The sequence below is a fragment of the Carassius gibelio genome, chromosome B24 (genome assembly GCF_023724105.1).
Source record: "Carassius gibelio isolate Cgi1373 ecotype wild population from Czech Republic chromosome B24, carGib1.2-hapl.c, whole genome shotgun sequence".
NCBI lineage: Eukaryota > Metazoa > Chordata > Actinopteri > Cypriniformes > Cyprinidae > Carassius > Carassius gibelio.
In genome coordinates this window covers 11,080,940-11,095,554 of record NC_068419.1, presented here as the reverse complement: position 1 = coordinate 11,095,554, position 14,615 = coordinate 11,080,940, and the positions used below count along the sequence as shown (strand labels likewise).

At 36.7% G+C, this 14,615-nt stretch overlaps 1 protein-coding gene across 3 annotated transcripts in view; it reads left to right on the top strand.

Moving 5' to 3' along the window:
- Positions 1-14,615, top strand: part of LOC128013375 (solute carrier organic anion transporter family member 5A1) — a 58,785-nt gene that overhangs the window by 1,178 nt on the left and 42,992 nt on the right. For 2 of the 3 annotated variants that reach the window (XM_052596322.1, XM_052596321.1), the window contains exon 2: positions 200-1,487. In XM_052596322.1, the coding sequence (XP_052452282.1) occupies positions 533-1,487 (955 nt within the window). In that variant the 5' untranslated portion in view covers positions 200-532. Of the gene's footprint in view, positions 1-199; positions 1,488-2,156; positions 2,258-14,615 lie in introns of those variants that run through there. The other variant, XM_052596324.1, reaches the window with a different exon arrangement.

Below are 14,615 nucleotides of genomic sequence, written 5' to 3'. Positions count from 1 at the left end.
GGTTTTTACTTTTGCTAACAGTGTTTTATCAGTGGTGCGGCGCACGTTTACTGTTAGTCTTTGTCTTGCTCGACCACTAATCTACAGACAACAGCTCGATTAAACTTAAAAAATTACAGTATCTGCTGTTTGTATTGCTTCTTGCTCATTTAGTAAACAAATATTAATATTAGTTTGCCTTTATTTCCATTGTCTTTAGGATTCTGAATCACTCAACTACCAAAAATCATTTCAGCACCATGACCAGAGCTCATTTCATTCTATGTATATTCAAATGACATGAATTGAACTTTTAGCTGCTATACTGTAGGCAGCTACAACAGGTGAACTGTTATATAATATGTCAAATGCATATGATATGAACACATTATAACTTCTTATGATGAGGAATAAGAAAAATATCTCTTGGACCGCTATACAGAAGGATCCTGTTTGGAAATCTAGTCCTCTTTAAGCTGTAGAATAACTCTTGTTAACTTTAAATTGAATTTTATAGTCTTAGTTCTACTTGCATTGACTCCACGAAGCCAAAATGACTTCATCATATAATGATGAGACCAGGAGTGATAAATCAGAATCTCTGGAAGTCTGTGAATACCGGGGACAATATGGAGATCCAGGAGGTTACTACAAATCCAAAAGCCTGCCTGTTCTTAACGGAGACTGTCCTACCGTTAATGAGCCGTTGGAACCGAGGCTGGTCAGTACGACACAGACTTTAGTAAATACCGAACTTCGCTTGCCGTTCAATGAGCTGCAACAGAAAGGTGACTCGAGTGAACTGGATTCACCCACCAGGACAGATTTCTCCCCTTCCATGTCCAGTATGGTGGGTCTGAGCAGCTCTATGCGAACTGAATCCAACCGAGCAGGTGGCAAAAAAATTGGCTTTTCATTGATAAGATTCATCCGCTTTCCTGTGAGGAAGTACGTGAGGGTGATTCTGTCAGACTCTAGGTGTTTTCTGTTCTGTATGTGTTATCTGACGTTCATCCAGTCTTTGATGGTCTCGGGCTACCTTAGTAGTGTCATCACCACGATAGAGAAGAGGTACAGCCTTAGAAGTTCAGAATCAGGACTGCTGGTTAGTTGCTTTGACATTGGAAGTCTTCTGGTGGTGGTCTTCATCAGTTATTTTGGGGGTCGAGGCCAAAGGCCGCGCTGGTTGGCAGTAGGAGGGGTGTTCATCGCCGTGGGAGCAGCTCTGTTCTCCCTTCCGCATTTCATCTCTCCACCCTATCAAATCCAAGAGGTAAATTCTTCCATGGGGAACAAGGGCCTGTGCTCGAATGGGAATGGGAGCAGAAGGGACGCTTTGGATGTGTCGTCCTGTCCAAGGGACCAAGAGGGCAACGATCACTCCATATATGTGGCCCTGTTCATCTGCGCCCAGGTCCTGGTGGGCATGGGATCCACTCCTATCTACACGCTGGGACCAACGTACCTGGATGATAACGTGAAAAAGGAGAACGCTTCCCTCTACCTTGGTAAGAAACTTCTTTGTAGTTTTCATCACTATCCATTTAATTTTGTGCTTCTGTTTTTACATTTGTTGAGTAAAGGATGACCTTTAATTCATAAAATCACAGTTAACAGTGTCATAATTATATTCTTAATATTTTTAAATATAGATTTTTTCTATTATTTATTTTATGTTAACTATTACATTTTATATTTATAAAAAAATATATATATAAAGGAATGTATATGAAATAACATATTTTTTAATTATTTAAATATAAGTTAATATTTAGTTATGATTAGCAATATAAATAATTTATTACATTTTACATGTACAATATCAATTTATAAATTAATATATACAATTTATTTTGTGTATAAATATTAAACATAAACACTAGTTTTTTATTTTGTAATTTAATTTAATAAATACACCAACTTTTTGAATATTTGACTTTTTAAATATAAATAAATGTACAATAATGATATATATGTATGTATGTATGTTTATGTATGTATGTATGTATGTTATATTATATCATGTAAATGTTATAAATTTAAATGTTATCGTATTATAAATGTTAATCCTGGAGCAGCACCAGAGGTCATTGCATGTTGAGGGGGGTATAATACGTGATCACGTGACCCTTGTTTGTTCCTCTGTCATATATTTCCAAATCCTTTTTTTTTTTCAGCCCTGTGATTGAGCATGCTGATGAATTTGTATGAAGCCTCTTTGGGTTCACTTGTATTCAAAGAGACTTTTGTTGAAGAAACCATTCCATATTAAAAAAAGGTGATATCAGTGTTAAATAATCTTTTTGTTATGGTTTTAATCAGCATCATGCTATTATCAACATGTTAAGTCATAACCATGGTAACTATGAAGATATGAAGCTTGCTGGGAGTGTGCACAAGGACAGGTTTTGACAAAACAAAGCTGCTTTAGTTGTATGATTGATTGGAACTAAATTGTAGGAAGACCCCTTTATCTACAGCTTGGTGAGTAAGTGGGGCAGTGATGTACCCTCTGTCTGGGGCAACACCCGTTTGACTGTAACCCCCAGCTGTACACACTCTCAGACAGTATCTTTTAAAGAAGCACAGCACTGATCCAGAAACAGGGAGGGGTCTTTGTGAAGGGTGATAATGCTTCAGTGAACATGCACACACAGGCTTTGGAATAAAGAGCCCTATTATAAAGTACATTTGCTGCAGTCTTTAAGTCAATGTATTGATCACCGCTTACACCTGAAGCCAGTTCAGTGAGCTCTGACTGAGAGCTAGAGACACAAAACAACTGGCTTCTCTACAGTATGAAAGCCTGAGGTTTTTCTTTTCCCTTGAAACTTCATGGATAGGAAAACATTTTTTATTTTGAATTCTTAAAAAGGAGTATAAACAGAGCTGCTTCTTTTTTTTTCTTGTACTGTAGTATCTTTCCTTATCTTGGATGAAGCATTAAATGGTTTAAGATGGTAATAATGCAGTTGTTTTTAAAGGTTTTTATGCCATGATTCCATTAACTGGAGTCTTGAACAGACTTCAACTAACATGCAGCTAAAAATAATATGAATCCTAAAACGAACAATTTATTGTGTCAGAATTTTGCCTACTTTTTTTCTGGCATCTCCCTGTTCCAATTAATTCAAACCCCATCACAATTTGTGTAAAGCACTTGGGGCAAGAAAAGACAAATTGAAATCTCCCATACGTTTGAGAGGAAGTAGAGTGGAATGTTTGCTTCGTCCTCAGCACTTGTTTGAGCTGTGCACACATTCTGTTAGCGTCATGTAGGGCTGTTATACTTCCCTGTGTGCTCTTCACAGGTGGTTCAGACAGGGTTTGTCACTGCCAAACATGCTTATTCTCTTTTCTCTGCATCCATTCATTTGCTTTCTTTTACTATGGTGTCTGAGTTAGTTGTGGGCCACAGACAGGGAGTCTACATTATGAAAACATTTACATACCCCCAAATCCCTCAGGCAGATTGATTTTAATGAGCTCATGTAAACCAAAGTCCGTTGTCCAGTGTTTCCTCTTTCTGACACACTTTTGCATACTTAAACTGGCCCCTGTTCAGTTTCTAAGTAGGGATGCTCCGATCACGATCAGCCGATTGTAATGCGCATCTCGTCGGTTCTCTAATCAGCGGTAAATTCCCTCAGGTGCCTGATTTCACATAGAGCAGCTGTTACTACACAGAGCCGTTGTTAACTGAGAAGATGCGCTAATAAACGCTGAAAATGAACGTGGATTTGCGCATCTTCTTAGTTGTAAGTGCACCCCTAGTTGTAAGTGACACTTACATGAAGAATGACTGAGAATAGGATCTCGAACCTCTACTTAAAGACTTAAACAAAAAACAAACAAAAAATAATAATTAGCTGAAACAGATAATTAAAACATGGCCTAAAAAATCTATTAAAAACATTCAAGTCAATATATAAGAAAGCTAATTTCCACCACTGAATAAAAAAAATAAAAAAGGTAATTGCAAGTATTTCTTACAATTCTGACATTTTTCTCGCAATTGTGTTTACATCTCACAATTCTGAGAATTGCCTGATACAAACTCTTTGAGTTACTCTGAATTATAAAGTCAGAATTGAAAGATATAAAGTCAGAATTGAAAGATATAAACTTTAAATTCTAACTTTTTTTTATCAGTATTGCTTGTTTGTATCTCACAATACTGACTTTTTAGAGTGACTTCTACCAACTGACTTTTCTTAGAATTGCATGATATAAACTCACAATTGTGAATTAGAAAGAACTTTTTTCTTTAATTGCTTCTTTGTATTATTATTATTTTATTTTTTTGTATAAAAAAGGCTTTTCTCAATTTGATTTTACAGTATATAAACTCAACTATAATGTTGTGAATTTCCTCTCAAAATTGTGAGTTTATATCCCACAATACTGACGGTACAGGTACATCTCCAAAATCTCCCTTTTTTTTATAATTTAATAAAAAATAAAAAACTTGCCTATATTCTAGATTCATTGCACACAAAATGAAATATTTCAAGAGTTTTTGGTTTTAATTCTGCTGGTTATGACTTACAGCTTGGGGGAGGGATTCAGTATCTCAAAACATTTTGAGCTTGATTAACTTAGTTTGATTAACCAAGTATAAATACTTGGTACCTCTTGGGCATGTTTAGAACATGCAACCACAATTATGGGAAAGACTACTGACTTGTCCACAAGACAATCATCAACACCCTCCACAAGAAGGGTAAGCCACAGAAGGTCATTGCTGAAAAGGGCTGGCTGTTCACAGAGTGCTGTACCAAAATATATTCATGGAAAATTGACTGGAAGGAAAAGTATGGGAGGAGAAGGTGCACAAGCAACAGGGATGACCACAGCCTTGGGAAGATTGTCAGGAAAAGCAGATTCAAGAACTTGGGAAAACTTCACAGGGAGTGGACTGAAACCGGATTCAGCGCATCAAGAGTCACCATGCTTATACGACTTCAAGAAAAGGGCACAGAATCCAAGCAGCTTGAAGTCCAGTGTGAAGTTTATGAAGTCAGTGATGATTTGGGGTGCCGCGGCCTTTGCTGGTATTTGTCCATTGTGTTTTATCAAGTCCAAAGTCAATGCAGCCATCTACCAAGAGATTTTGGAGCACCTTATGCTTCCATCTGCTGACAAGCTTTATGGAGATGCTGATTTCATTTTGCAACAGGACTTACGCACCTGCACACAGTGCCAAAACCACTTCCAAGTGGTTTGCTGACCATGATATTACTGTGCTTGATTGGCCATCCAATTGACCTCACCTGAACCTCACATAGAATCTATGGGGTATTGTGAAGAGGAAGATGAGTAACATCTGACAAACAATACAGAGGAACTGAAGGCCGCTATCAAAGCAACCTGGGCTTCAATAACACTGATCGCCTCCAGGCCACACCACATTGAAGCAGTAATTCATGAAAAGGAGACCCAACCAAGTATTGAGTGCATAATTAAACCTGCTTTGGAGATCTTGAACATTTCTGTTTTGTAAATAATTTGATATTTGAGAAAATATTCTTATCTTTTTGAGATAATGAATTTTTTTTCACTAAGCTGTAAGTCATAACCATCAGAATAAGAAAAATAAAAATAAAAAATTTGAAATATTTCAGGTTGTGTGCATTGAATCTAGAATATAAGAAAGTTTTTTATTATTATTAAATGACAAAAACTAAAGCACTTTTCCATAATATTCAAATTTTTTCCATGATATTCAAAATTTGCAGTTGTGAGTTTAAATCTCATAGTTCTGAGGGGGAAAAAATCTGAATTGCTAGACTTGAACTTGCACTTGCGAGAAAAAAAAGTCTGAATTGTGATATAAAAAGTGGAGGAATAAGGTTCCTGTAATAATAAAACTTCCTAATCATCGGGAAGAAGGAGGCGGGAACCGGCGGACAATCAATATAATTTAATTTAATAATTCAAAAATAAACACAAAACAGCGTATCAGCCCCTCACGGACGACTGATGCGCACAAATAAAAAGGAAATACAACTTAAAGCCCAGGCCTGGTCCTCTCTCGTCCTTCACTGTCGTCGCTCCAGTTTTATATCCTTCCATCTCCTCCGTGGGACTCGAGACCGGTGGTGGGTCGCAGGTGTCGCTCATTTCCCAATGACTCCACCGGCCTCGCTCATTCCCACATCCCTCGGCCCCGCCCCACTCGTCACAGTTATATATATATATATATATCAACCACTGAGAAGAACATAAGCAATTTGTCACCAACGTCAAAAGTATTCAATCGAGTGGTTGACACTAAACAATAGCATGACACTCTATAACAATATATTCATATATAATATATATATATTTTTTAATCAATCTCCAAATAAGAAATAATGCATAAAGGTTTGGAATGATATCACAATTCTGTCATAAAAAATGACAGAATTGAAATATTATGGTTGAGCTATCCTTTTAATGGACAGGACTTTGGCCCCCAATTGGCAGAGTGCAATTTCCTTTAAGGTAGCAATACATTAATGAAGTGGGTGCCCAGGTGTTTCTCTTTTACAGGCCAATGATTTTCTTAGAATGGCATATTGCAGTCAACCAAGGGGGTCAGTTATTGGATTGTTCCTGTGTGCTTGAGTGTGTGTGTGTCTAATGTAGTTTATTGCCAAATGCAGAATGAAGTAATAATACTTCAGTAGCAGCTGTGTTACTTTAAGCTCTGACACTGTAATAACTAAGGGCCTGCATTATTCCTTTTTTGGCTGTTGCACGTTTTGTCAGAGATAATTGATCATAATGTATTTATGGCTCCCTGTCAGATGAAGAGTTTTATTTGTGGTAGTAATTGAGGAATACTGCGAGATGGATGGCGGCTGTGCAAAATTGGTGTGGACAATATCAGGATGCCCTGTGTAAACACACCTACCCTGTCAGCCTGCTTTTGTTAAATTTAAAAGGGGTCACAGCTGCTGCTTTTTGTGTGTGCGTATGTGAGAAGGAGAGAGACTTTGACTTTAATGGGTGTTACTTCAACTACAGACACTTTTGACCCAGTGGGTTTTTAGGAAATAACTGCTGTTAAACATACTTTTCATACTCTCTCTATTTTGATTTGTTAACCAACACTGTCCAGTGGTCTATATACATAACTGGACATTTGTTTTCCTTAAAGCAATACAAATTTTCAGCATTTTACACCAACATGTCCAATATTTATTTAAAAATATATATCATTTTCCATCCTCATTTTCTCTCTCTTCAAGGGGCATTATCTCTTGCAGGAACCAAAGTAAATGCTCACTGCTGTGATTGGCTCCTTTAAAGCATGTTGTGTGTTTTCAAAGCCGTAGATTAATGACAAGCTATGCAGTATTGCGTTCATAATCCAAGGCGATTCATCTGTGATTATGAATGCGATATTTCGTAGCTTTTCATTGAACTACGGTTTTGTGTATTAAATGCCTCTCCATCTGAAAGCACCTGATGGTGATTACTAACCACAGAACCGGCTTAACTGACAAAATGCGCATGACAATCACATACGATTTATCATGCAGCCCTAATATAAATAATTTTTACTCAATATATATCGAAATGGATATATTACTTCAATATTTGTTTGGATTATCATCAATAATTTATATTTTTTTGAAGAATTTAACTGGACTATCATTAAATCCTGAGACGAGTAAAACACTTTAATCTATAAACTGACATTAAAAATAACGTTTTTAAGGTTACATGAAAAAAAAATTATGTAGGATTTACTTGGAAAAATGTAAAATCAGAAATTGCTAGTAAATTTCAGAAATAACCACTAAGAAATGACAAATTACATATTAATGTAAACCTTTTTTAAGTAGAAAAACTGATATTGTATTACCTGTTTGTGAAAATCATGTTGTACAGTGTAGCAAAAATAAATTATATTTCCTAAGACTCTTGTCTTGTCTTATATTCATTTAAGAAAGAAATTAAAATTAAAAATCTCTTAATATTAAAAACAAATCCTCCTGGTATGTAAAATTGCCCAAAGTTTAAGAAAAACTTTCAGTTTTAATTGTTAGACATTGCAGTTTTTCCTCTTTGTGTGCTTAACGTTTCCAACAACACACACTGAGCTAAATACATCACAGCTCTCTTGCTTTTGAGTTTAATATTTTCCTCCACATGCTCCATCCATTATGTGCGATCATGTTCCCAGGGCTGTGCTTTTGCTGTTGTGTGGCCTCACAGAACATTGGCACCCATGTCACGCTACTGACTTACAGAACAGACACTTCCAAACTCGGCCACATTAGATTTACTCAGCAGATAGCCATAGAGCTTTTTACCACCCTCTGTCACTGTCCCACACTTCCCCCCACATTTAAACACGTCATCGTCCTTGTGTATGCATCACGTCATTGGGAATGAAATGTATAATTAGAAAGTCTTCTGTTTCAGTATATACAAAATTGATTTTCTGCAGCAGTAGATTCTAATACCGGCTGTTTCCAAGCGAGTGAATTGCAGTGTTCGGTGTTGGGATTGTTAAAGGTCACATAAAAATTGGATACCCAGTTTTTGTGTGTTCTGAAACTTGCTTGCTTGTTTTGGGGTGCATTTTATAGTATTGCTGCTGCTCAAAAACTCCAAGTATCCTAGTTTAAATATCTGGGCTATGTAAATAAAGTATGTTTTTGTGTTCGTATCAAATGACTTGAATGACATAATGATTTTACGTTACCATTTTATATGGCTTGAACATTACAAATGGGGCCATTACATCTATGTGACTGTGAGCCAGCAGATTGGCTCTGACAGATGTCACATAGAGTTTGAAATGGGATTAAAGCACTTATGACGTTAATCGAAATTAGTGCCTGTCCACAGGGGTTGCGAACAATGCATGTCAATTTGAGCAAAAATCTTGTTCTCCAAATTAATCCTAATTTCAGATCTGGGATTGTCACTAAATGACAGCAGATTGAGCTAATTTATTACAGATCACTTTATTCATTGCTTGGACCCTGAGATAGTTACTGCATTTGAAATTAAAATTGGCTGTTAAAAGTACAAGAGAATAGGACAAGTAGTTATTTCAGCTTGTTGAGTCGTCTAAGTTTCATCTTTGGTTGTATAGGTAGTGTCCTGGTAGTCTTTCGTTGATCTGCAAATAGGAGTGTTTACCTCTAAGCATTTTGAGATTACAGCATTCTAGGTACACTAATTGTCTTAAGCTTATCTAAAGATGAGCCAAGCAGTTGCTTAACACTTCAAAAAGTGTTCATTGTTTGATTCTTGATGCTTGAGTGATCCTGACGGGATGTTCTTTGGTACAGAAAAAACGTTTCCGTTTGCATTCCACTGAAGAAAGAAATTCATATGGTTTCATATTTTGGGTGATCTCTTTAAGAAGTACATTTGCTCCTAGCTTTGTGTGTACTGTTGACATGTAAATATATCCATAACAACATTGGTCTGAAAGACACCTATTGTCATCGCTGACCCTGTTCTCAAAAGATATTTTGTTGCTGCTTGTTGAAATGGCACGATATGCGGTTGGACCCATATTAAACCTCGATGAGAGGAGAAAGAGGTTATGCAAAACCTCATGCCATGTCCATTTTTTCACAAAATCCTGTTGTTTTGCTATAAATACATGGTAAGGTGATGATTTGCAGCCTCTCAGTGCAATTGCCATGGCTTATAACCCTTAATCACTCTTTGGCCCGTCTAGGATTTTAAATGTGACTTTGTCTTATCTAATGACCTTCCCTCAGGATATTTGCCACGTCTCAGTCCCAGCACTGAAGCTATGGAAAAAGACCTTCTCAGAGATACTTAACAAGTTATTTATTCATAAAATATGCCTGTGCTCGGACTCATAGGTTGAAATTCTAAATCCAAGTATTTGGTATTTAGAAACAATGTCAGAAATGCAGCATGAAAGGTCATTTGTCTATTCCATGTGTGCTGAGTCATATTTTCTGTGTGCCAGTTTCCCATGTAACAACACAAGCTTTTGACTCGCTAGTCACAGTTGTATTATTTTAATTAGCCCAAATTCTTAATTCTTATGCTAATCTCATTTTGAAGACCTTGTCCCAGTTCAGAGCAGCATCTGAATGTAGATGTAACATCTGCTGCTCAGTAGATATGGATGTGTTTCTGTAGACTGGAGGATTGATTTATTATAGGGCTTGCTTAGTGATCCTATGCATGGATGAATGTTTGTGGATCTGACTGTCCAGACACCGATGGCCCAAGAACAGAGGAATTCTTCTGGGTTGTGTTCCTCACATGGCTGGTTTTCACATATAGTCAGTTAGCCGTAGTTAACTGACAAGCTGCGCAGATCCAAGCTGAATAATGAACGTATATTTGCGCAGCTTGTCAGTTAACAATGGCTCTGTGTAGTAACAGCTGCTCTATGTGAAATCACGCACCTGATGGTATTTACCACTGATTAGATAATAGGCTTGCCACGATAGACGGTGTTGACGTTGTTATCGGTTTTAAGCCGCAACAACGAGGAGGAGAAAGCCGACTTCGAGCCGCAGCCCAAAAAAATATATGATACCTGTATTACCGGTGTTGTCACACGTCGATTAACCGGTGGGAAATATTCTTCACCGTGTCAACCCTATTAGATAACCGGCTCTACTGACTAATTGCACATTAATCATCGGCCGATATATTTCATGCACCCCTAATCCTTGTAAACACAGTAATTTAGGTGTTTAGTGAAAGCAAACAGCTGAGAAAGACGATGCACGTGTAACAGTTTATTGGATCCAGGCAGCTCTTAAAGTGACAGCAGTCTAATATTCCTGCTGTCTGTCATGCATATTAATCAAACAACAAAAGAGAGAAAATCTCTCACTGCTCTTGACTAAATCCCTTTTGTAAGAAGAAATATAGATTTAGTTTATAAAGTGAAGAATATGCAGTGTTTTATACATTTGATTACTTTATACAATGCATCTAGCATTTTTTATTTATTTGTTGTACTGTAGTTTTTTGCCCTATTGCTTGTAATCAGTTTCTTCTTTCTTTTTCTTTTAATCGCTGACTGTTTACTTCTCTTCACTGAGCTTGATTTATTTGTTCTGTGGGACCGAACATTTTGATCTCATGAAGACCTTATATAAAGCGAACATAATCATATCTTTATATATTGTTACCGTGAAATAAAGTTACTCTTCAATAATATTAATCGTGATATAATATTTTGGTCATATTGCCCAAACCCTACAACAATACAGTTACAGCACATTTTACTTGGTTTGAGTCTAAGGCAAAGTTTAGGGTTAGTTGATTTTATTTTATTTTTAATCTACTACTAAATTTATTTTATAAAAGGGCTTATATGAACATGCATTGTTACAATGTATATTTATTACATTGAGTGATAGCCCCAGATGCATTCACAGATGTCAGAGCTAAGACCTGAATATCCACTGACCCCAGCAACACCAACCTTTCATTGACTTTGAGATGGAAAAGCTGCAGGTGTATGTGTGTTCATTCTTTGACACCAGAAACACACAAAAGAGTGGGTACCCGTCTCATTGCCCCTTCCCCCATAGGGCCCTCTTTGTTTGTGACCACTATGCAGATAAATACACTGCGCACGAGCCAGATGGCTCTTTTAGAAAGAATGTGCCGAGGGATCATCTGTCACTTACCCAGAATACTGGGTCATGGCAAAGGCATTTCTAAAGCTCATGCAATCAGTGCAAAGCCAGTTTGTAATCCAGCACGAGGAGGAAAACGCAGACTTGCAGTCTGATGGCCGGTGCACGTCTTCACTCCACCTACTGTACCTGTGATTGTGACCCTGAGTTTAATAAAATAGTGAGGAAATGCCTGTCAGCATATTACGCTCTCATAGGGATGACATAGTGTATGGCACACATGTGCTGTCCTTGCTGATGGAGGCGGCAATGTTAAGGCATCAATTTACCAAATAAAAAAACAAAGTTTAGTTTGCTTGTTTAGTTAGTTGTTTGTTTGTTAATATTTTATGCTATTTATTTTATGCTGTTCATTATCATGTTTTGTTTTTAAATAGCCCTTTAATGAGTGGAGTGTGCCGTTGATCAGCAGCTCACATGGAGGTGGTATTTGCAGAGTGTGTGTCGAGCCGTTTTGGGCTGGGACTGTGTTGACCGTCAGCCATCCCCCTTCTCAGGTGCTGGTAGAGTATGTGATGAAACATCAGATCTGTTGATGCAATATATTTGACATTTCTTGAAAGTTTAGCTCAGTTTTTAGGTATGTGCTTACATAATTCAAAAAAAAAAACAGATTTAAGGTTGTGCATCCCCTTCCCCTGTGTATACTTATTTAATTTTTTTGTATAATTTTAGAAACACAAGTGCCTAAATGTGTCTCAAAAAAAAAAAAAAAAAAAACAGTATTGTTACTGTGGTGGAAAAAAAAATTCCCAGTGTGAGTTTGTATATCAGTCATGATGGATGCTGTTTCTCCATATATCACTGTCATAAAGACCTGGTCCAATTATATTCCTACTGTAATTTGTTTTAAGGGAAATTAAAGGAATAGTTCACCTTAACTTTTTTTGTTTTTGTTTTTTGCAACCGAAAACAATATCATGAAAATAATTTTGTGTGTTTGTGCTTCTACTGACCTGCTAAATATTGATTGTTGTATTTTGGAAAATAAATTACAATTAAATATTAAATATTTAAAATTAACCACTAAATATTTATAATAAATAAATGCATACATTTTATAATACATCTAATAATACATTTTAAATACATATTTATAAAAAGAATAATTTTCTTCCACTGAAAGTTTATAATCAGTTTAAAATCAGTTTATATTTGGTTATATTAGTAGGTAACAAGTCATTCAAAACACAAAAAAGTTTTACTCTTGCTTTGAAGTTCTATCTTACCTGACATGAAATTTGTCCCAAGTGCACTTTTTGGCAGCCAGTAAAACCAAAGTGGGCAAATACCATTAAAGTGGCAATTAGTCTATGGAACAGGAGGTCAGGTCCATGAGGAGCAGGTCAGCAGTTTTAGCACCACCTCAGGATGTAGGAGTGAGATTGCAGCCTCTTGAAAGCTTAATTAGGGATATCTTCAGCTGGAGAAAAGCACATGAAGACTTTCTTTATAGTGGGAAGATACTCAGAAGTTTGTTTTTTTTAGAGAAGAGACCAACTTTGCTCTTTTTACTTTAATAGAAATCCCATTCCTACATTTTATTGTTGAGAACGTATGAACCACTTTTACGATACTTTCATGACGCTTTTATATTTTGAAGCTCAAAATCATGCAGATACTCTCAAATAGAGACCTGTGCGGGATGGATTTTTCAGTCCTGCAAGATTCTGTCCTGCTCCCGCAGAAATATATCTTATCTTGTCCTGCTCCCACCCGCGACGATCATGTTGTGTCCCGCTCTCGCCGGCAAAAGCCTGCACAAAAGTAATCTACAGTACATAATTTTTTTTTCAATACGTCGAAGACATATACATGAAATGGTTCTTTAACATCTCCTAAACTCCACAACATCCCAGCATAAACACTCCCGATAAAATATTTCTTATTTAGTAATCAACATTCAAAAACCACTGTTATTTTTAACAGGAAAGCAAGCATGGGCTGCTGTATGCATGGTTCGGCATGGCAGAATGCGAGCAGGGTGCTTCCTTTATTATTACTAAAAGCTGACATCTCAGTTAATTGCAATCTCATAAAGCTCTGTTGGAACCATAGACTGTACTGTTATAACCATAGACTGTGTGTTCCTAATGTAAATTTTTCACAGTTTCTACACTTTGTATGTTAAAATGAGACTATTTGTGCGCACGCAATTTCAGCACTGCGGTGAAACGGTTCTAACTTAATCACTGATTGACCATAGCTTTCCAGAAATCAATTACTGAGTCTGTGATTGGCTACACTGTGCAACCCTTTAAACACGTCTTATGAATAGAAACTACCTAAACTTCACTGTGCAAAAAAAATTAACTAGATATTATCATTTTGTTAATTTGCCTAAAAGCTTTTTGTTTTACATAGCAAAAATGTAATTTAAAAAAGTTACAGTTGTGGAACTCCTGTCAACGATGGAAGCATTTTTAATGAAGGCAATTCCTGCTGCGGTCTTTAGTTTGGAACTTGGATCATCAGCAGTAGTGTTTCAGATTTGTAGTGAATGTTGCTGTCAGCATCAGTCGGTGTTCCACGCGTTTGCATCAGTATCAGCAGAAACCTTAAAGGGAGTCAGCAATGTGCAGCAGAACCCCTGGAGAGACCCACCGGTTCAGCAAATAAAGTGCTCAGTCGCTCTGTGTGAGTGAAACCTTTTTGGCTAGATGCCCTGTCCTGTTCATTTTTCTTTGACTCTTTTTTTTTTTTATGAAGGACTTATTAAAGAGCCCAATTCAGTCTTTCAGAATTCCCAGTGCAAGTTTATCTAATGCTTAGCAGAAAATAACATCACTTATTTAATAGTTATTCTATGTTAAAGTGTTCTGTGCTTGCATATTTTGGTTCTAGTTTGACCTTTATATCATAGCCTATACATGTTTAGTTTGTAGCTTACTGGAGTGCACAATTAAACACCAGTTGCTGTAAATTTGTAATGTTTTAGTAGCTTTACTTCTTAAAATTACTTCTCGTGCTGATTAAATTAAC